The sequence below is a fragment of the Arvicola amphibius genome, chromosome 4, assembly GCF_903992535.2.
Source record: "Arvicola amphibius chromosome 4, mArvAmp1.2, whole genome shotgun sequence".
Lineage (NCBI taxonomy): Eukaryota > Metazoa > Chordata > Mammalia > Rodentia > Cricetidae > Arvicola > Arvicola amphibius.
The window spans coordinates 58,153,008-58,176,092 of NC_052050.1; the positions used below are offsets into that span (position 1 = coordinate 58,153,008).

At 43.4% G+C, this 23,085-nt stretch overlaps 1 protein-coding gene across 2 annotated transcripts in view; it reads left to right on the forward strand.

Moving 5' to 3' along the window:
* The window catches only part of Znf624 (zinc finger protein 624), a 34,750-nt gene extending 12,121 nt beyond the window's left edge, over positions 1-22,629 (forward strand). For both annotated transcript variants that reach the window (XM_038327648.1, XM_038327647.1), the window contains exons 2-5: positions 10,369-10,443; positions 16,121-16,247; positions 17,583-17,675; positions 19,606-22,629. In XM_038327648.1, the coding sequence (XP_038183576.1) occupies positions 10,411-10,443; positions 16,121-16,247; positions 17,583-17,675; positions 19,606-21,422 (2,070 nt within the window). In that variant the 5' untranslated portion in view covers positions 10,369-10,410 and the 3' untranslated portion in view covers positions 21,423-22,629. The remainder of the gene's footprint in view (positions 1-10,368; positions 10,444-16,120; positions 16,248-17,582; positions 17,676-19,605) is intronic.
* The last annotated feature ends 456 nt before the right edge of the window (positions 22,630-23,085 follow it).

Below are 23,085 nucleotides of genomic sequence, written 5' to 3' on the forward strand. Positions count from 1 at the left end.
GGGTAAGAATGGCCCACATAGGCTCTTGTATTTGAAGAGTTGGCCACCAGTTGTTGAAACTGGAAAGGATTAGGAGGTGGGACCTTGATGGAGGAGGTTTGTCATTGGATTGTGCTTTGAGATTTCATCATTCATGAGATTCTCAGTTCTCTCTCTCTCTCTCTCTCTCTCTCTCTCTCTCTCTCTCTCTCTCTCTCTCTCTCTCTGCCTCCTACTTGTAGATCAAACATAAACTCACAGCTGTCCTCACCACCACCTCTTTGCTCATGCGCTCTAACCCCTGAAACTGTAAACCCACTTTATTTTTTTTTAATGTAAGTTACCGCGGTCCTGCTGTCTTATCACGGCAGTAGAAAGTAATACTAAGAAACACCTTAAAATTTTTAACATCCTTCGCTATCAGAGAAATGCAAATGAAAACTGCTTGGAGATTTAATCTTACCCCAATCAGAACGGCCAAGATCAATTAAACGGATGACAGCTCGTGCCGGTGAATATGTGTGGAAAATGAGACACCTTTTACTGCTTTTGTGGGAGTGCAAACTGGTGCAGTTACTATGAAAGTCAGTGCAGAGGTTCCACAAAAAGCTGAAAATTGTTCTATCACAAGGTCCATCTATGCTATGCTTGGGCATATGCCCAAGGGATGTTACATGTTACTCCAGAGGTACTTGCTCATCCATGTTCGTGACTGGTCTACTCATAACAGGCAGAAGTTTGAAAGAGCCCAGATGTCCATCAACTAAAGAGTGGATAATGAAAAGGTGGCACACTGATGTAGTGGAATATTATCCAGTCATGGAGAAAAATGAAATTATAAATTTTCAGGTAAATTAATGGAGCTAAAACCAACCATCCTGAGTGAGATAACCCAGACCCAAAAGGACAAATATTTCATGTTTTCTCTGATATATGTGTGTTAGCTTTTAAGCTTTAGATATATGTGTTTCAGTCCAAATAACTGCAGTTTAGGTAGATAGTAAGGAAAAGAGGAAAGAAGAGATCTTCCAAAGAAGGGGAAATATGGTGTTATAAAGAGATAACAGGGAAATAAATAGGAGGATAAAATGGGAAGGGGGATGGACAGGCAGGTAAATGAGGGAATATGGTGAGGGATAGATAACATTAAAGGCCTTTTGAAAAGCCATATGGAAACCTACCACTGTGTAAGTTTCCTAAAATATATGTATTATATATGAAAGAAATTTAGATGGAGTGGCCATATCATAGAGAGACAGTGTCTCGGGTGGACATTTTATGACACCAAGTAAAACCTCCAGTGCTAGGAATGAGGTACATCTTGTTGAGTCATTGGCCAGAAGGATGCTTTAGACAACCCCAAACATTATTGAACATGAAGATATGAAGCCGGTACCCAATTAGAAGAAGATTTACCTCTACTGTTCATGATGCTAGAAGGTACTTGGCTTGCTACAGGAGGGGAAAAGTTATCATCAATATCATCCAGCTACAAACTCTGTGACCTATAACAATGAACTACCTGGAAGATTTACTGGTGCAATGGTGGCACAAATGTTATAAGAATAACCAACTACTTTTTTTTAATGGCCAGCTTCATGAGATTGAACCCATACCTGACACTGATAAAAAGTGACCAAGAACTTGAGACTAGATGGGGCATGGGTGCTAGGAGAAAACCTATTATCATTCTGCTAAAGGAACATAGCAATAAAATAACTCCTAATAACATAAGAGCTATCCCCATAGATCAAAACATCACTCCCCTCATCAGAGAAGCTTTTTCTTACAGCAGTTGGTAATTAACAGAGATCCACAGCTGAACAACATATAGAGAGTGAGAGACTTTGGAGCCCTCAGCCTTACTCAGAATGTGTTTGATTTTCCTTCTTATTGAGGGGAATCTGATTGAGAGAGAGAGCATATGAAGTTGGGTGGGAGGATCTGGAAGGAGTTGAGGAACAGGAAGGAATATGATCAAATGTATTGTATGACAAAGCTTTGAATTGTGCTAACTATGCATCATGTGCACAGATCTTACTTCCCTCCCATCTTCTCAGCTTGCCCACAATGTGTTATTGACATATCAGAAAAGTTCATGTCTGTGAAAGAGGCAAATCTGTGAACCCAGAGATTCGGGCATTGTTAAATCAGGGACTGTTTACTCTCTGCTATTGTTTCCTCTGTATTGGTTATATTTCCCTCAGTCTCAATAGCAGGTATTATGGGAAAGTTTTCCATAACTCCCTGTATCAATGAGAATCCATTCTAGAGAGAGCCACATATATGTCATGAACTGCCAGGGAACAAATCTCCACCAAGTGCTGAGCAGGCCTGGGAGTCTGGAAAGATTTCTGAAGCTCACAATCCCCTTAACTCACCGAGGCCTAGAGGAGCAAGTAAGTCTAACTTCGGGGCAGGACAGGAGCTGCCCTCAGCCCAACTGAGTCCACCACCAAAGAACAACTCGGGAATCTACAGACACAGCTCCAGAGAAAGGGATAAGGAACCCTGGAATTGAGAAACTGGCCCTACTCATCATCCTCCCACTCCCAATATTGCCCGTGGAACAAAAGCTCTATCTGAACCCTGGCAAGAAGGCAGCAGAATGTGGAATGTGGAACAGCACCTGGATCCAAGCAACAGAGCACAAGCTAAACAAACCGTGGGTCTGGCAGCAGAAGTGAGGTGGAAGAGTCAAGCTAAGAGAGTCTCAGCATCTCTCACTCTGGCCTTAGCAGGAAGGTGCTATCCGGGTCTTTGGAAGTTTGCGGCAGAACTTTATACAGTATCCTGACACACAAAACTAAGGAGAACACAGTGTGAGCTCTCTCAATGATGAAGCATTGACTGAATCCACAATACCTTTTCTTTCATTGGTGTGCACACACATATGTATGTGTTTTACAGAGTGTCCAGCTGGGCTGGCCTTGAACTCCCGGAGACCCATCTGCCTTTGACTCCTAAGTACTGGGATGTATTCTAAGGCATGCGGTGCAATACCTGTCCTTAAAAACTTCATTTTCATTTTTTTGTTGTTTTGTATATACCTTTTTGCATTTTTCATTCTTTTCTCAGTATGTATGCTTTCACACTTTAAGTGTTTAACTTGCGTCCTGCTAGAAAAGTCTCTGTCCTCTCCAAGGCTAATTAATATCCAATATCCTCCCTGTTGTTTCTTTCCACCAACCCCATATAAACACTCTCCTCATGCTCAGCTGTGACTCCCTCCCACATTCCCCTGTCAAAACACTGATGTTCCTAGCTCAGGAAAAAAGAAGAAAAAGCAAACTATAAACTATATTTTGGGCAACTGGGTTTCCTGTCTCCAAACCTTCTAAGGGACACAGTACAAAAGCATAGTGTTTCCTCTTGCAGCTAACACTGGGACTCCAGCCAAAATGACAGTTACTGTGACAGCCGCTTTTCTGATGCACACAAATCCAGGTGAAGCCACCGGGGCGACTCACACATCAAACAACAGGAAAGGGGAGACCTGGAATACGTGTACCCTCCAACAGTTGTGCAAAACATAAGAAACAAAAACCATAAGACTCAGCAAGGGCTCTCTGGGGAGATTAAGGCACTTTCAGGATGTGGGGTGGGCGTTGAGAGATTTAGCTTTTTTCCACGTTCTCTTCACTCTCTTGTAATCAGCCAGCTTTGGGCTCTAGCTCCCTTCTGCCCTACCTTCCTCTCCATTATAGAATCTCTCTCCGCAAATGTAAGACAAAATATTTTAATCCTTCCACGGGTTTCTTTTGCTCATGTGTTTTATTACAGCAACTGCTGCTGGGAGACAGTCTCCTTGACCAAGAACTCCTTCTGGGGTTATCCACCTCTGATACTGGATTGTTGCCCAACCATTTTTATGAGTCATAGAAGTACCCCTTTCTACTCATGCAGGGCGCTGTCATTTAAACTTTTATCTGCTGTCTTTACTGTTTCTCCCAATGTTTTTACATCTCTAAGATGCTCGGGGGTTAGCATTATGGAAAGAAACCTATTTATAGAGAGTTGGCAGCTTCTCTGCGGGCTCACCATAATCCACATCAGTGTCAGTTGATCTTAGCTACAGAGATACTAAAAAAGAAACATCAGCAAGATCCAATGCAGTATGTGTAAGCATTATAGCTCTAGTGGAAAGGGATCCTGGCAGCCGGGAGCCAAGAAATGCCACAATGTTACACTGCACAACAAACCTCGCACAAGAGATTTATTGGGAGGGAAAAACCCAGGAGGGTGGCTGCCTCTGCTTGGGTGATAAACAGCAGCAAACTGACAGTTTCTTGGGAAGGGGGTGGAGCTTTCCAGAGTGAAGACCGGTGGGATCTCTCGGCCATAGATTGGGCTCTTCACTCTGTAGGATGGGGGCAGGGTCCAGCAGTTAGGGCAGTTAGAGTATTCTGTGTGTGGAACCTGGCAGTTAGCGGTCCTGGGGGGAGGGGCCTGGCCACTCCCGTGCCTTGAGGGGCTTACAGTATAGAACTACCCACATCACTTTTCTCAGTTGTTCCATCAAAAGAGCAATGTCAGGTACAGTGACACAGTTGGCGGCTATTACCTCCTCATCTGGCATGCTTTAATCCACGGATAGCTCCCTTTTATCCACCTGGCTGCATCCTTATCAGCTAATATTTCTGTGGACTCACTGTGCACTTCCCACCCCAGTCAGTCTCTGAGTCGGTCTTGCTGAAGTCTAAGGGCTATGCTCCAGCCAGCTTGCCGGCCGCAGAGCCAGTTCCTTAGGTGTGGCAGGCTCCAGACTAGCGCCGTGGCTCTCACCTCTCTGTTGAGCACATCTAGCTGCTGAAAGGTCTCAGAATAGCCAGACAATCCCCACCCCTACTGGGGGATATCTGTACACTGTGTGAAGATGTATTGCTGTGATTGGTATAATAAAAAAAAAAAAGCTGAATGGCCAATAGCTAGGCAGGAGGTATGAGCGGGACTTCTGGAAACAGAGAGAGACACAGGGAAGAAGAAAGGCCGAGTTGCCAGCCAGAGTCAAAGAGGAAGCAGGAAGTGCGAGACGGAAGAAAAGTAATGAATACCAGGTTGCAGGACATAGATTAATATAAGTGGGCTAGTTTGAGTTGTAAGAGCTAGTTGAGAACAAGCCTAAGCTAAAGGCCAAACTTTCATACTTAATAATAAGTCTCCATGTCATTATTTGTGAGCTGGCGGTCTAAAGAAAAGTCAGACCACATACCCCAGTACCCACCTCTAGGACCTGAGTAACCTTTTCTTTTTTAAACTTGTATTGCTTTATCAGTTATGTCCCCTGTGGACTTCTCAGGCTTTAAAACTTCCAGAAGCTCACAAGCACATCATTGGGCTTTCTGGGTTTCCCCTATGAATGCTAAGGTGACACAAATCTTGCTACATTTGCCATCAGGTAACCTAGAAGGTTGCCCTTCTCTTATCTCCTCTAAATTGTTTTATGGTTTTTGTAAGTCCAATTTAGAAGCCAGCATAGATCACTTAGATCCACCAAAGCCCATCCTACAGAATAAAGATAGTATATCCCACCACAGGCCTTAACAAAACCAATAAAGTCTCATACTATGTCCAAGGTCCCTGACCTCTTAAATCTCTGGTGAACATAAGCCTGATGAACATTCTGCTACAAGTAGAGATGCAGTTTTCCCAACACCATTTATTGTAGAGGCTATCCTTTCTCCAATATGTATCTTTGGCATGTATATGATTTATCATAGAGAAAAGTCCATGGGCTGTGAAAAAAATGTATATTCTGAGGTATTTGGATGGAATGTTCCATAGATGTCTGTTAGGTTCAGTTGATCTATAATGTCATTAAATTCCAATATTTCTCTGTTTTCTGTCTGGGTAGTTTGTCAGTTTTTGAGAGTGGGGTACTGTGTCACCTATTGCTCTTATTAATCTTTGACTTTACCTCTGTTATTTATTTCGTGAAGCTCGGTGCAGCTGTTTGTGGCAGATAGGTTTAGCATAGTAATGTCCTCTTGATGGACTGTCCTTAATCAGTATGAGGTGACCTTTACCTCTTCTCACAATTTTGATTTGAAGTCTGTTTTGGCAGATATTAGAACAATTGCCCCTCCTTATTTTCCAGTTCATGTGTGTGGAATACCTTTTTCCCATCCTTCCACACGAAGGAAATCTACCTCTTTTATGGTGAGGTAGGTTTATTAGAATCAACAAAGGCATGATTTCTGCTTCTTGACCCAGTCTCCAGTCCGTCTTTGAACTGTGAAATTCAGACCATTGATATTCAGAATCATTGTTAAAAGATGTGCATTGGTCCCTGCCATTTCTTAACTTTGTGATGATTGGCTTTTTCTTCTTCATCTCATGCTTAATTATTATTCTACCATGTTTAATCTTTTCCTGTGACCTCATGGATGGATTGGTTTTTCTCAGCAGTCTGAAGGATGTCTAAGTTTCTTCTGAACATATGATTTAATGGTTATGAGGACATCTGCCTATTTTTACCATGAAAACGTTTTGCTTCTCCTTCAGTATGACAGATAGCTTTTCTGGTTTGAAGTTGTCTTTGAGAACCTGAAAAACATCCTTCCAGGCTTTTAAAATTTTTGTTGACCAATCTACGGCTGCTCTGATGGCTCTGCCTTTCTATGTGATTTAATGTTTCTCTCTTGCTATTTGAAATTAATTTGTCTGGTGTATTTAGTGCTTGAGTTACAATGTGATGAGAGGAGCTTGCTTTCTGGGCATTTCCATTCAGTGTCTTTAATGCCCCCTGTATCTGGGATTGGCACCTCTTTTCCTAACTTATATTAGTATGATTCTTTTGAAAATATTTTTATGCCTTCAGAATGAGATTCTTCTTCTATGTCCCTACCTTTAATCATTAACTAAACTCTGAGTATGCTCCACTCAATGTCTATCCCCCAACATACTCAGCTGTTTACCCTTCAACAGTTATTGAAGCTAAAGGGCCAACTGTCATTAACTGGCTAGTACAGCATTGCACGGTGGTGACACCCAGCAGCTGTGTGTTCCTGCAGTTACTATTTTCTCAGGGACTAACAGAGAGTGCACACCAGCCGACCTGAGTGTCTGGACTGAGGAGCTATTGGCTGAACTACGTACATCAACTCTACCATAACGAAGTCTCACAAATGCTTCCATTGACAGAACCTATGAAAGGAGGGTGGATGAGGGTCGTCTGCTAAAAAAAAAAAAAAGTGAGAAGTGTAGCTAGGAGGGGAAGCTTGGATGCTTTTGGACAGATTTCTGGACCTGTCTGAGCTACAGGAGGTTATAAATTAGAAGGTATGAGAGAAAGAAAAGACCTGGAAATAAGAGAAGTACATGAGATGTGAGTGAAAAATACCTTATAGTAGACCGCATAGAGAAACGAAAAACAATCCTAAAACCTAACCACAATATACCAACAAAAGCAAAATCATCATGAGATTTATATATGCCAAACTGGAGATTAAATAATAAAAAATTTAAATGAATACTTATGGAATGGATTGCTGCACAGCTATGGTGAATAGAAAGATGAAATTCTCAGAGGCCTCTGGCTCCAGCCAGCCCCGTTTGAAGCTGTGGTGGGGGAAGGCCACTGGGACCTATTCAATGCGGTCATACTGAGAACAAATAAAGAGGTCTAGCGACATCCCCACAACATACACACACAGTGTGACCATGTTGGGAAAAGGAACAGAAGTTCAATGAGACCTCCACCCCAAGACCATCTTCACAGCCCCGACATGAGGTTTGGGTCTTGGTCAAGGAGTGGTCCTGTCTGTCACCTTTTCAGGATCCAGTCATTCCGCTGTAGAGAGTGGACTGGTATGTTGCCAGAACTGTGCAAAATCTCTTTCGGGGACACAAGTTTCCACACTGGCTGGCACCAGGCCCCTTTAGCATATTTTCATTCCTTTCGGGAAGGTTACAGAACCAGAAATTATAGTGTAGGTAGGTGTCGCCAATCTTTTCCAGCCAGAAACTCCAAGTCAAACAAAAGCTTGGACATTCACCAGCTCTGTTGGCTTCAGAGCTTTAAGTTATAGGCGGCCTCTCTGTTCTCTGGGTGGCTTTCTTTAGCTCCACAGAAGTGACCTGAGGGTACCTAATGCTAGTGAGTGACACGGCCATAGACTCTAGATGCAAAATTTCCAAGACGACTGAATTCTTAGAGAGCCTCTAGGGTTGATAATTGTTCCTAAACTCTAGGAGGAACGAAGGGGATTCTGGGTGCTGTAGTCCGAGGGTTGCGCAGGCGCATTTGCCTCCCCGTCGTGGGCAGCCGCGAGGAGCCGTTGCTGTGCGGGTTCCCTCTGTGCGAGCGCCCTCCGCCGTCCACCGAGCGACCGCCAGGTACTGCCTGCCCCGTGCCGGCCCGGTGCGCGCGCCCTTCGTGGGAGCGGGGCTGGGGCGGTGTGCGGGGAGCGGCCGACCTGGAGCTAGCCTGGCGGACCCGCCCATCCCGGAGGCGAGCGTGCTGGGCCAGTGTCCACCGAGTCAGCAGCGGCCTCCTGTGGAGCCCGGGCGCCTGGCGAGGGGCTGGGAGCGCGGGGACTGCGGCTCCACCAGGACGCCAACCCTGCCACGCCCGAGCAGCGGACTCGCGTGGACCTGCGTCCGAGTGGAGAGCGGTTAATCCAAGGCCGGCCGCACGGGAGCTGGGCTTGGGCTGAGAGCTGCGCTGATTCCTTCATCTGGCTGCTCTCACTGGCTGGATGATTTTAAGGCATTTAAAACGATCGCTTTTTAAGCCACTTGTCCTTCCCTGGCACGATCTTGGTATAAAGTAGCGTCGTGCTGGGCTGGTCCGAGGTGCTGAAGTTCTCAACCAGAGCCTAAATCCTTTTTTTCTTTTTCTTTTTTGTTTTGTTTGTGAGGTTTCTCCTTTAGTCTGATGATAATTGTGCAGTAGATGAAAGAAAAGTTTATTACAAAAGGATTTACCTAACAGTTACAGGGTAGACGCTAAGTCAAACTCAGGTAGGCAGAGTAGCTATTGCGAGGGCTAAAGACAGTCCACGACAGTTTGGCCCCATACCAGCAACATTCTAGTTCTCCATAATCACCAAAGTTTGTATTTGTCCACCAGCCTTTAACACGGTGTGCCCCCCCCCCCCCCCCCCCCCGCCACCCAGGCTGGCCTCGAACTCACAGAAATCTGCCTGCCTCCCGAGTGCTGGGATTAAAGGCGTGCGCCACCACAGCCCAGCGATACTCTCATTTTTTTTTTTTTTCAAAACTCACTAGCAATTGTTTTGGAGTTTTATCTTGACCCTATCCCTACTAAGAAGGGTTGACACCTCTCCCCTTTTAGAATTACATCTAACTCTACTAGGGATAAGTCAGTTTCTTTCTCAGTAAAATAGAACAGCAGGATCCACGCCAGGCGTGCGGGAACAATGTCTGCCACACCAGGTCTCCACCTATTTACTGATCATCTTTCAGTATAAAAGGACTAGTGTTTAATCTTCACCATGATTCTCGATTTTTATTTAGGTTTGCCTCATATAAGAAGGGCAAGTTAAAACCTATTTGAACATGATGAGATTGGAGGGCAACATGTCAACACCTCTGACTTAAAATTGTAATGCTTCCCTTACAAGAAGTTGAAGCCCCTGAAAATGTCAGTCAGTTCACTTATCACAGGGAGACAGGAGAACAGAGAGCATGGAGCATTTGATAGATATGGCAAAGAAAGATGGATTATTTTCCCTCGCTCTGGAAACGGATCTAGCAGGAAAGGTGTAAACTTAGGAATTAAATTGACTTAGAGTCGTGTATCTGCAAGGCCTTGAGTAGTGGTTTGAATTTTCTAAGCCTTCATTTCCTCATTTGTGGATTAGAACAATAATGCCCATCAGATTGATTTAAAGATTAGATGAGAATGTGTTTTTAAAGATGCTTGCACAGTATCTGAGTTACCAGCTATAGCTACACTTAATAATATTATGAACTCCAAGTTGCAGAAAGAAAGAAAGAAAGAAAGAAAGAAAGAAAGAAAGAAAGAAAGAAAGAAAGAGAAAGGAAGGAAGGAAGGAAGGAAGGAAGGAAGGAAGGAAGGAAGGAAGAAAAAGAAAGAAGAAAAAAGGAAAAAAAGAAAAGAAAGTTGGTTTCTCACTGATCTTGCGATCTTCCCTGTAGCCCTCACTGGGTTCATCCTTGTGTTCCTTTTGCTGGGTCCTCATTGAGCTCATCCCTGTGGTCATTCATGGGCTCATCCCTCGTGGGGGTGCTCCCTGTGTCCCCTCATGGGGTGCTCCCTGTGTTCCCTCGCAGGGCTCTTGTGTGTTTTCTTGTGGGGGGTCCCACAAACTTATATCAGGGTTCCAGCTTGATGAGTCTGAAATTCCCAAGGCAGGACTGGTGTTCATGGCTTCCTTCTCTTCCCTTCACACCTCTTGGCAGGACAGCCTCCCTTCCAGAAAGCAGATCACAGTGGCAGACATTATGGATGCTGTGCTGTCTGCGCGTGGACCTCCGGTAAGTCCAGTCTTCTGTTCCTGACCTGCCACACTGGCTGAGAACATGTCTGCTGGTCCTGAAACAGTGGCGCTTCTCTGCCTCATCCATGCACCTTCAGCTGAGAGCAGAACCAAATTTCTTGACCCATAAAAAGTGGAGTCATCACAATAAATGTTATAATCTAGCAGATGATTCACTCTATGTTGGGGGCACAAAGGTCCTTGTACCCACAGAGCACTAGGAAATCAGGATGGTAAATACACGGAGTCCTTTCCTCAATGGACCACCTCTTTTCCTGCCCAGAAGGCTGGGGATGGATATCGTTAATGACCTGGTGACCTTTTTGCTTTTTTGTGGTGGCAACCTCCAGAATGTTTATCCCAGGCTCTCCCTCCCTAGACCTTATCCTTAGCTCACAGTTTAGCCTATCCTTAGGGGCGATGTGCTCTATAGCCTGCTGACCTCTATCTATACCTATCTCAGTCAGAGACTTCACTAGATTCTAGGCCTTCTAGCTGTAGAACCCACTCACGTCATCCCATGTCAAGGAGTTTCTCAGTAGTTTGTTGTGTACCTGGAATTGGGGTGAATGGAAACCACTCCCAAATTATACTGTTTGAAATATGCTAATGAACCATCTGGCACCAGGTGCCCATGTCTATCCAGGTTGGCAGAGCCAATCAGAGCAGTTTCAGTCTCACCTCTATGTGGTTTGCTTCCCTACCTGGACACCTACAGGGCCCCTCACTCTACATATTAAATAAAGTACCAGGATACCTGGTCTTTCCAAAATTCTGGGTTATTTTTAAATATTGTGCCAGTCTTGAAATTTTATTTTGGAATGTCTTAGAGGAAATTGATTTTAAGGTAGTAGGATAGCATATTCTTCAACTGACAAGGAAATTGGGGAGGGGAGGTATATATATACATGCACACACGTACACACATGCACACATATGTGTGTTCCCCTAACTCACAGTTTCTCCTGCCCATGCTTAGTGATCTCTATTTTCTACCCATTAAGATGCTCTTAAGCTTAGTAGATGACGTAGAAAGGTGTGTAAGACACAGTGCTTGGCCGTCAGGCATTACAATCTCATAAGAGAAAACAATAACTAAAAAGGTTATATAATGTGCTTAGGCAAATAGTATATTGCAGACGGATGCTGTATGAGGAAAGAAGTGGAATATTGACGTTATCTAAGTTGGTTATGGAATCTCGTGAGGATTGGTAGATTTAGGTTGCACTCACTCACAAGTGGAATTTGGAAGTCAGCTTCCCCTTGAGAAGATGCTGCCGTGAGAAGGGGACACAAGGGGGAGGCCCTAGGACGGAAAGAATGGCAGTGTTGGACTTCAGTGGGGAGTTGTAAAAGATAGGTCGGAAACTCAGATAAAACTGGATATCTTAGTGTTCCCCGAAGATGTGTGTGTCAAGTGTGTCTGGGATGAGTATTGACGGGGTGGCAACTGTTACACCAGTCACTGTGAAGGGCAATTCGGGAGAAAGGTAATATGGGCAAGTATAGAGTTGTCCACATGACGAACCTGTCCTCGTGATTATTAATCTTTGTCGTCAGACTGTGTAGTGCATGTGTGCTTGTTGAAAGCATGAATGAACACCAAAGCGCTGTACCTGGACGGCAGGTCCAACTCTGTGTAGTGATAGATCGTGGATCATCACACCCTTCCTGTCTCCTGAGCTGTGACTCACACTGTCACCCGTTTTCTGGAAGCTGGGTATTGCTAGGTTTTTAGGCAAAGACTTAAAGAGAACATAGCTAGGATAACATTTTCTCATGAAATGTTTTTATTATCCAGATTTTAAACAATGGCCTAAAATATAAAATGGATAAGCACTACTAGAAAATATGGTTTTAATGATAGTCACGAAAATCAAGCCCTTGTAAGGATATAGTATCTCAGGTTTGGAAGAAAACAGTGTTATGAGATGCCCTGAAATTTTCCTTGAATAATAACTGAGACATATTCATCCTTACTAGTACCCACCCCCAACACTGTACTGGATTTTCTTTTAATTTTTTTTATTTTTAAAATTATTTTATGTGTGTACATGTGTTCAGGTGCACATGAAAATGTGGGTGCATGTAGAGGCCAGAAGATAACCTTGGGTCTTGGTGTCATCCTCAGGAATTCTGTCCACCTCCCTTGAGACTGGGGCTCTCTGTCTCCCTTTCCCTCTTCCTCTCCCTCTCCCTCTCCCTCTCCCTTTCCCTCTCCCCCCTCTTAATTATATGTATACTTGCATGTCTGTGTAGGGATACTTGCAGGTGAGTGCATTTGCTCACAGGGCCTGGAAGAGGGTTTCAGATCCCCTGGAGCTAGAGGTGTAGGTGGCTGCTACCCAGTGTAGGTGCTGAGAACCAACTCAGTCCTCTAAAGAGCAGTGTGTGCTCTTAACTGCTGAGCCGCCTCTCCAGCCCAAGAGACACAGGGTCTCTTGTTGGCATGAAGCTCACCAACTAAGGCTACAGTGGATCGTGAGCACCAGGATCTTCCTTTCCCTGAGCATGGGGACTGAAGCGCACTACCACACCAGCATTTTCTCTGGGAGTGTCAGATCAAACTCAGCTTTTGAGACAGCACTCGACAGCTGCGCTGTCTACCCAGACCTGGACTGACTTTCCCGTTGTAGAAAACAAGTGGTATTCACAGATTTTGGAAATAGCTAAATAATAATTCCTGCACAAGACAGATGCATTCTTTTGTTTTTGATTTTGTGTTTTCAAGATGGTTTTGCTGTAATTTTGGAGCCTGTCCTGGAACTAGCTCTTGTAAACCAGGCTGGCCTCAAACTCACAGAGATCCGCCTGCCTCTGCCTCCTGAGTGCTGGGATTAAAGGCGTGCGCCACCACCGCGCGGCAACAGATAAATTCTAAGAAATAGATCTAGTCCCCTTATGAAAGAAAGAGATGCATGTAGTATCTAAAGACCCTATTATTACGAGGCTTTTATTTTGATAGGCTTATTGTTTAAAAACTTTTAAAATATCCAGTTATCTTTCTCCATTATGTGTGTTTGTCACCATCTCAAACAAAGTGAAAAAAGATGATGATTGGACATTAGGCCCTAATCTCAGCCCTAAGTAAATGAGTGAAGAGCTCATCCACCACTTCCACTCCAGCTGCAGCGGCCTGGTGGTGCCCACTGAGGCTCTGCCGGGGGTCCTAGGCAGTGACTGAGTGTTCCTTCCCTGTGTCCCTTCAGAGTTCTGAGGTTACACAGCAGGTGAAGGTGATATCTGCCATCATTTGTGAGGGGTATAAAGAGCAAGCACCTTACTGCCTCTGGGTCTGTCCTTACATTTCTAGCTCATTGGAAGTTCACAGTGAATGCTTGGAGAGGTATGGAAGCATAGAGCTGGCAGCATCCACTGGGAGATTTCTGTTGGTAGTGGCAGCCCTAAATTTGGCAGGTGGTCACACTATAATCATTAATGGTAAAGTATCCTTTAGTCACGTACTCTGAACCTTGCTTTGCATAAAACCTAATGCAACTTAAAATACCAGGAATGTAGTAACATCCATAGTACTAGACTTACAACAAATTTAAGTAGGTTTACATTTTTAATGGGGAGCTGACTCTGAAGGCAGGGCACTTGCTGCACAGGTGTGAGGACTGAAGTTGGGGTCCCCAGAACCATGTGTGCTACAAGGGTATGCTGGTCTGCCTGTACTCCCAGCATCCTCAGAGCTTAACCAAATTGGCAAAATTTGATTCAAGTGAGAGACCCTGTCTCAGTATAGATGGTAGAAAGTCTTTACATCCATCATAGTTTGGTCCTGGAAACCTGACTGGGGCAATCAAGGAATGAAGAAAGGTCACACGGAAAATCTGGGTAGAGTGGACTTGTACACTCTGATGGAGATGGATCAACTACTGCACAGCGACCTGAAACTCAGCACTTGTATTATGTACAGAACAGAAGGAAGGATTAGCTAGTCGGATAGACAGTAGACAGTCTCAGGCTACAGTCACTAGGGAGGAGGAAGCTGCAGTTGCTAATTTTTGCACACACTGCCAACAACCAGACATGAAGCAGAGAAGGCATGGCCAATTCCCTGGGCCTGACCCGAGAAGAGCTTGCCTGTTGCCGTGGATCTGATCCTTGGCATGGCTTCATTCCTTCCAGATTCCATCAGGGCTTCCTCAGCTCCCCACAGAAAGTAGTTAGGAAGACACCCAAGATCAACCTCTGGGCTACACATGTACACACACACATACACACAAAATTTTTTATTATATTTATTAAACTATCTTATTAGTAAATGTAGAATCCACATGGGTTTTTCCAGGAAGAAGAAAAATCAAACCTAGAAATTTATTATTTGGAAAAACTACCTGGAGCCAGCAAGACAGCTCAGCAGGCTAAGGTACTTGGTGCTCATCCTATGACCTGGGTTTAATTCCCAGGATCTGCATAGTGGAAGCAGAGAACTAACTTCTGGAAATTTTTCTCTGGCTTCTACATGTGCAGTGTGCCATTTGTGCTCACGTGGAAAAATAACTAAATTTCTTTCTGAAAGAGAAATTAGTGAAAGCTTAGAACTCTTGATCTTTCTGCCTCCACCTCCCAAGTGCTGGGATTTCGCCTTGGTGGTGGCAATCAAACCCAGGTCTCCGTAAACACTAAGCAAATACTCTGATGACTGAGCCCCACCCCCAGCCCCCAGACTTTTAAAATTAAAGGTTTATCTAGTGTACGTGAGGCCCACTCTAAGTGTGGGTGGCACCATTCTATGGGCTGGAGTCTCGGACTGAATAAAAGGAGAAAGCCAGTTGAGCACGAGCGTCCATTCTCTCTGCTTCCTGAATGCAGGTGGGATGGACCAGCTGCCTTGTATTCCTTCTGGGATGACCTCCCCACCACAGTAGATGGACCAAAGCAAACTCCCCTTCCTTAATATGCTTCCATCTGGCATTTTGTTATAATAATGAGAAAAGTAACCAATACAATTTAGACTTGGAATCTTGAACCTTAGGAAAATAGAAAATCTTTGACCTGGTGAATAATTTATAAAATTCATACTGTAGAAGCCAGGATTTTGAGAAAACAAAGACAACTTGGGTGGAAACTAATATTATCAAATATTTAAGAGACCCTGAGAAAAGAGGTAAGAACATGAAATTTGATGCCAGGTAATAGCATAGAACCAATATTTAGAATTTATATGCCCAGATATATATGGTAGTGTATATCCCTTAATCCCAGCAGTTGGGAGGCAGAGGCAAGCAGATCTGCAGATCTCTGAGTTCAAGGCCAGCCTAGTCTACAGCTCTAGTTCCAGGACTGTCAGGGCTACACACACACACACACTCTCTCTCTCTCTCTCTCTATATATATATATATATATATGTGTGTGTGTGTGTGTGTGTGTGTGTGTGTGTGTGTGTGTGTGTGTGTATACAAAGAGAGAGAGAGAGAGAGAGAGAGAGAGAGAGAGAGAGAGAGAGAGAGAGAGAGACTGAAAAGAATCCTCCTATCAGGTAAAACTCTAAAACTCTTAAGAATGGATTATGCTTCTTGTCGACATTTTAAACTCTTGTTATGTGTGCTGTAAGCATCAGATAGGCTGATCTTCATAATAATATAGTGGTTGTGGTGTCCGGAGTTTTCCACAGCTCCATATTTACTATTTGCCTAACAGGTCTGGGCGATTGTTTGTTTGTTAGGAATCAGTGACATTTAAGGATGTGGCTGCGGACTTCACCCTGGAAGAATGGAGACCCATGGACCCCACCCAGAGGAAGCTGCACAAGGACGTGATGCTGGAGAATTACAGGAATCTGCTCTACCTGGGTAAGTGGACTGATGGACTCGCTCATTCGACCACATTTGCCGAGGACACGGACTCTCCAAAGTGCTTCCCTAAGTTTTGGTTCAGGGGTTTGTCTTCAGAATTTCTTGATCTGGGCACTGGGGAAGGCTCAGTCAGTAAGGTACTTGACAGGAAGACCTGAGTTCACCAGATATAGTGACACACACTTGTGATCCCAGCACTGGCGTGCGATCCCAGCACACACTTGTGATCCCAGCACTGGCGTGCAATCCCAGCACACACTTGTGATCACAGCACTGGTGTGAGATCCCAGCACTCACTTGTGATCCCAGCACTGGGGAGGCAGGTGCAGGAGGATGCCGTCCCTGAGGCCCACTGTCCAGCTAGTCTAGCCTGACTCATGAGCTCCAGGCGAGTGAAGAAAGGGGACAGACATTGTTCCTGAGAAATATCCCCAAAGTTGTCCTCCAGCTTACACACGCACAGGCACACTCATGCAGGTTATCTGCACACACACACACACACACACACACACACACACACACACGAACTCGCATGCACACGAGCATATGCACATTTGAAAAACATGGTCTTAGCCGGGCGGCGGTGGCGCACGCCTTTAATCCCAGCACTCGGGAGGCAGAAGCAGGCGTATCTCTGTGAGTTCGAGGCCAGCCTGGTCTACAAGAGCTAGTTCCAGGACAGGCTCCAAAGCCACAGAGAAACCCTGTCTCGAAAAACCAAAAAAAAAAAAAAAAAAAAAAGAAAAGAAAAACATGGTCTTAGAGCCAGATTATTTTATGCTGTTTCTTATTCTTAACTAGATGATCTTCTCATTGTAGATTAAGAAACACATAGTTCTTTGGAATCTTGAAAATTGTTGAAGTCTCATAGATTTTAGACCCGTTTTTTTTCTGTCATTTCCATAAAGGGAAATTGCTTTTGTGTCTAGAAAGAACAGAATGAGTGTGTTCGTTTTTCTTCTGGACTCAGATCATCCCATGGTCTGTCATCCCCCACCCAACCAGGTCCAGAACCCCCAGAGGCCATCTGTGCTCCGTCTGTGCAGAGCACCGCATGGCGTGGACATTGCGCTGTGCTTTCCCATTCCACGTATCTTACCCACTTGTGCATATGAAACGTGGCCAGCCCGCCTGAATAACTGAACTTTACAATTTCCTTGATTATAACTAATTTTAGTTTTAATTTAAACAATCATGTGGGTCTGCTGGCAACTGTATTGGATGATGAAATTTCCTATAATGGGCACCCCAGGCAGAGGCTAAACATTGAGACTGAATTTATCAGTATTTGTTTATAGCTCCAATAATCTTCTCGTTTTTCTCTCTGACCAGGGCTTGTAGTTTCTAAACCAGACATGATATCTCATTTGGAAAGTGGGAAAGGTCCATGGGCAGTGAGAGAAATTTCGAGAACTTCCTTTGGAAGTAAGTGAATGTAACCAGGAAGATGGGTTCGTTTCCAGTAACAGTCATTGGAGGATACAGAACAAAGATATGAAATATTTTTCCAAAGCTTTCTCAAAGAAAAACATCCCCAGTCCCTTCCTCAGCCCGTGTCCATCACTCCCCTCACTCTCTGCGTTCTCCAACTCCTCTGTTCTCTGCTTTTGATTCTGTCCCAACCCTGTCCAACCCTGTTTTCTTGGGAGCATAATTTTCACAGTTATTCCTTCTGTGGGAAGGCATTCTGGAACATGCCCCTTTCTGCTCTTTCCAGTTAGTTCTGTGCTCTTCCTCGCTTTCCTTATCTCACCGCCGTCTGATAGTGCTTTTTCTCTTCTGCAGGTGCGGTGAGGGCATTTCCTTCTGAGCTGAGCTGTTTGCTGATGATTTATGTGTTCTTCACCTGCAGGGTCCCCAACAAGGCTCTTTTTATCCTTCTCTGGGTTCTTAATTAATTGAGATTTTAAACAAGGAATCAGCTAGAATCAAAATAATATTTAATATTTATTATACACCTGAGTACTATGACTTAGGTTAGATACTAAGGCAACAAAAATGAATAAGATGTCATTGTAAACGTTTAATTTAATGACTAGATAGTTGACAAGTAGACAGAAAGCCAGCCTGGGTGATGAATCCCAGGTGAATGGGATGTGAAAGGTAACAGTGGTGAGAACGGGGCGGGGAGGGGGCTCCGTGGGTGAAGTGCTGCCTGTGCCGGCCTGAGGACTTGAAGCTAGGTCCCCAGCATCAGTAAATGAAACAGTGTGTGCTCATAATCCCAGTGTGGCAAGCTGGAGACAGAGGATTCCTGGGACTAGCTGGCCAGCTTATCTGTTCAAATCAGTGAGCTCCAGGTTCAGTGAGAGACTGGCTCAAAAAAAAGAGATGGAGAGCATTTGAGGATGGCACTCCACACACACACACATACACACACACACACACACATACACACACACCCATACACACATACAACACACACATACACACACACCCATACACACATACACACACATACACATACATACACACACATACACACACATACACACACACCCATACACACATACACACACACACCCATACACACATACACACATACATACACACACATATACACACATACACATACACACCCATACACACATACACATATACAACACACACATACACATACACACATACACACACATACACACATACACACACATACACACACACACACATACACACACATACACACACATACACACACACACACCATCTCCTTAAAATAGAGTGGCCACTGTGGGGAAACATTTGAGTCCTGAGGGATCAGAACAGTGTCCACTGAGGTGAATAATTGGCAACATATAAAGATAATATCATAAAATCAGATGCTCATGTCATGAAATACCTTATCTCTGGCCCTTCTCCTGAATGATTTGTAATAGAAAAATACCTCACTGAATTGGCCATTCTAAAACTAAAATAAAATTGAAATATAAGGGTATAACTTGCACCTCGGATGGTCGAGTACATACCTAGCATGCATGAATCCTGGTTTCAATCCCAACAACATATCACCTAGATGTGGTGGTACATGGCTATCAGCCCAGCATTCTGGAAGTGGAGGCAGGAAGATTCAAGGTCATCTTTGGCTCCATATTTTAAGGCCAACTTGAGATCCATGTCTCATACATATATATACACATGCATATATACAAGCATTTCATTATTCTGGTCCTTTATTCAACTCCACCCTCTCATCGGTTCTACTTTCTATTTTCCTAGAAAATAAAATTAAATATCAAGCAATGAAACTATATGTTCACTATATGCCCATTTTTTACTTTTTTTTAATCCTGTTTAGTCAGAGTTCCCCAGCTTAGGAAATAAAAGCAATTTGATTTATTTTTCTTTCTTCCCTCAGACTTGGAAACCAATTCTTCAACTAAGGGTGCTATACTATCAGAGAATGTTTTTGAAAAAGACTTGTCACAGAAGATCACTGTAAAGAAACTGACAGAGAATCGCCTATGGAGCTCCAAAATGGAAAGGTTTGGGAAATGGAATAACAGCATATTAAGACTCCAAAATATTCAGAAGAGTCGTCTGAGCCAGAGACTCACAGAAGAGAAGAAAACTATTGCTGATCAAAGGGGCTTTAGACTTGGATCTGCTCCTTTTCCAGAACTAGGAATTGTCGCAGAAGAACTGCTCAGAAAATGCCAAATACGTGAGAAAAATTTCACAGAGAATTTAGATTTGATTACAGATACCCGTTTGGGGAAGATGATTTGCAAGGATACCGAAGACCACAAAACCATAAAGCAGACTTCAGAATTAATTTTGACAAAAAAATTCAGTACTGAAGAAAAACCCAATAAATGTGACAGATGTGAGAAGGCCTTCTGTTATAAGTCACTGCTCACTCAGCATCAGAGAACTCACACTAAAGAAATGCCTTATGAATGCAATGAATGTGGGAAAATGTTTGGCCAACTCTCATATCTCAGTCAGCATAAAAAAGTCCACACTGGGGAAAAGCCCTATAAATGTCATGAGTGTGGAAAAACCTTCATTGCTTTTTTGTCACTGATGGTACATCAGAGGACTCACACTAGGGAGAAACCTTACGAGTGTAATGTCTGTGGAAAATCCTTTAGCCGGTGTGCCCGCCTTAATCAGCATCAAAGAGTCCAAACTGGAGAGAAAGCCTGTAAGCGCATCCAGCATAGGAAAGCATTTAGCCATAAATCCAAACCTGCACGACACCAGCAAGCACACAAGGATGAGAAGGCCTACAAGTGTGGTGACTGTGGGAAAGTCTTCAGAAATGAATCCTATCTTAGTGCCCACCAGAAGATCCACACTGAGGAGAAGCCATACAAGTGCAGTGAGTGTGGAAAATCTTTCAAGAATACCACAGTTTTTAATGTCCACCAAAGAGTCCACACCGGAGAGAAACCCTTTCCATGTAACGAATGTGGGCAGGCCTATAGGAGCAATTCAAGCCTCGTCGTGCACATCAGAACTCACACTGGGGAAAGACCATGTGCATGTAGTGAGTGTGGGAAAGCCTTCAGCTGGATAACAAGTCCCACAGAGCATCAGAGAATCCATATAGGGGAGAAGCCCTATAAATGTCGTGAGTGTGGAAGAGCATGTATTAACTATTCCTGCCTCGCTGTCCACCACAGGATGCACGCAGGAGAGAAGCCCTATGAACGCAGCGAGTGTGGACAGGCCTTCACGCGGTCTCCATCGCTCCTTATACACCAGCCTGTTCACACTGACGAGAAACCTTGCCTGTGTAATGAGTGGGGGGAGTCTTTCGGGATGCAGTCACACCTAACCGTGCATCAGAGGGCTCATACTGGGGAGAAGCCGAACAAATGCACTGACTGTGAGAGAGCGGGCTCCAAAATGACAGATCTCAGGGAGCGTCAGAAAATTCACACCGGAGTGAAGCCCTGTAAGTGTTACGACTGTGGGAAGTCCTTCCGGACCAAGTCCTACCTGATTGTGCATCAGAGACGGCACACTGGGGAAAGGCTCTATAGATGTGAGGGATGTGGAAAGGCCTTTAGAACCAGCTCAGACTTGACTGCGCACCTGAGGATGCACACCGGAGAAAAGCCCCATAAGTGTAATGACTGTGGGAAAACCTTCAGGAGCAGCCTGAGCCTCACCGCTCACAGAAACGACATCAGAGAGGAACTCAGCCAATATAGGAATATTCCATGACGAAGTCTTGTGAGCTGTATTTAAGAACTTTAGGGAACTTATCAGTAGAAATTAATTAGCTCCTGTACACTAAATTAAAAGCTCTAAATATGAATGTTAGAAGAATTTAATTATATTCTTAGAAATAATTCAAATGAGATTAAAAATAGACAAATGAAACTTTCATCCATAGTTCATACGTTACTCATTCAGCAAATTAAAGTTAATTGCCTTTATATATTTCTGCCTGTTTTTCTATGGGTTTGTATTTTCTTAAATGCTTTGTATATTTTTCTATATTCTTTGTCACATATGTAACAAATGTTTCTCTTAATTTAACATTTGTCTTTAAACTCCTATATAGTAAAGTCACAACATTTTCATTTTACAGTGAAATTTTTCATCTTCTTAGGTTCTTGATTTTTTTTTATTTGAAAGCCTATCTTTGGTGCCTAAGTTATACATAATCTAGATTTGTTTGACATTTTTGATAAATTAGTATTTAAGTCTTTAAATGTAAGTCTAGACTGAATATCTGTTAAATGAGACTCAAAATGGCTATGAGCCTATGAAAAGATTTTAACCTACGTAGTACTCAGGGAAATTCAAATTTAAACTAATAAACTGAAACTTCTACTTTACAGAGTTGGAAAAGTTTAACCTTTCACTGAGGGCAGGGTTTCAGGAAGCTATGTACTCTTACTTAAAGGGTGTGTAGCTTATGTTTCTGCCGGCCACCCAGCGGTCATACACTATTTAAATTACCCATTCTTACTCGAAATCTGATCCATAGAAATAAGCATCCTCAAGTGTAAAAATACAAACAAGGATCTTTGTTGAAGCATTGATTTTTTAAGGCAGAAAAATCACAACTAGAAAATGCCAATTAATAGAAAAATAGATAAATGTTGATAAATCCATATTTTGGAACAGCCTGGGTAACTTTTAAGATGAGTTATAGATATGATAATTTCAGAATTTCCCCCAATTTTTATGAGTAATTGCTTATTATAACAAATGTGTATACATATGATGTAACTATTACCATGCACTCACATGAGTAACTAGCTTTCCATGAAGACAGATATAGAAGAAAGCACATCAGGCTATAAATATTAGCTACCTTGAGGGAAGGCGGAAAAGGAGAAAGGATTACAGGGTGAAGAGACTATAAACATAGAAAATTTGAATATAGCATGTGTGTTATAAAACTACATGTGATAGTGGTACTTCTATAAATTTCTGAGAGAGATAAATGAAGAAATAGTCTCTAAAAAGTTGGTGGTTGTTACAGAGTTACCAGCCCAGCAGGTGTTATTTGATGTTTCTGTAATTTTCTGTACCTTAATGTGTCTGCAATGAACATGTAATGTTTACATAAAAAGAAAAAATCTTCTTTCTTTTAAAAAAAATTTACTGTACAACTACTGTGTGCCGTGAAGTACATTTTAGGCACTGGACCTGAGGACACAGAGCAGGTTGTGATGCTGCATAGATTTTAGGTAAGTTACTCACCAACTTGTTCTCTAACCTGTTTCCATTGAGGTAGTGATAGAAGTTTCAGATGAAAAATAAATCTGTACAATGTCCCAAACTTGTGTATCAGATGTGTATCAGATGTGCGCCGGATGTGCACGCCAGATGTGTACCCCAGCTGTGTACCAGATGTGCGCGCCAGCTGTGC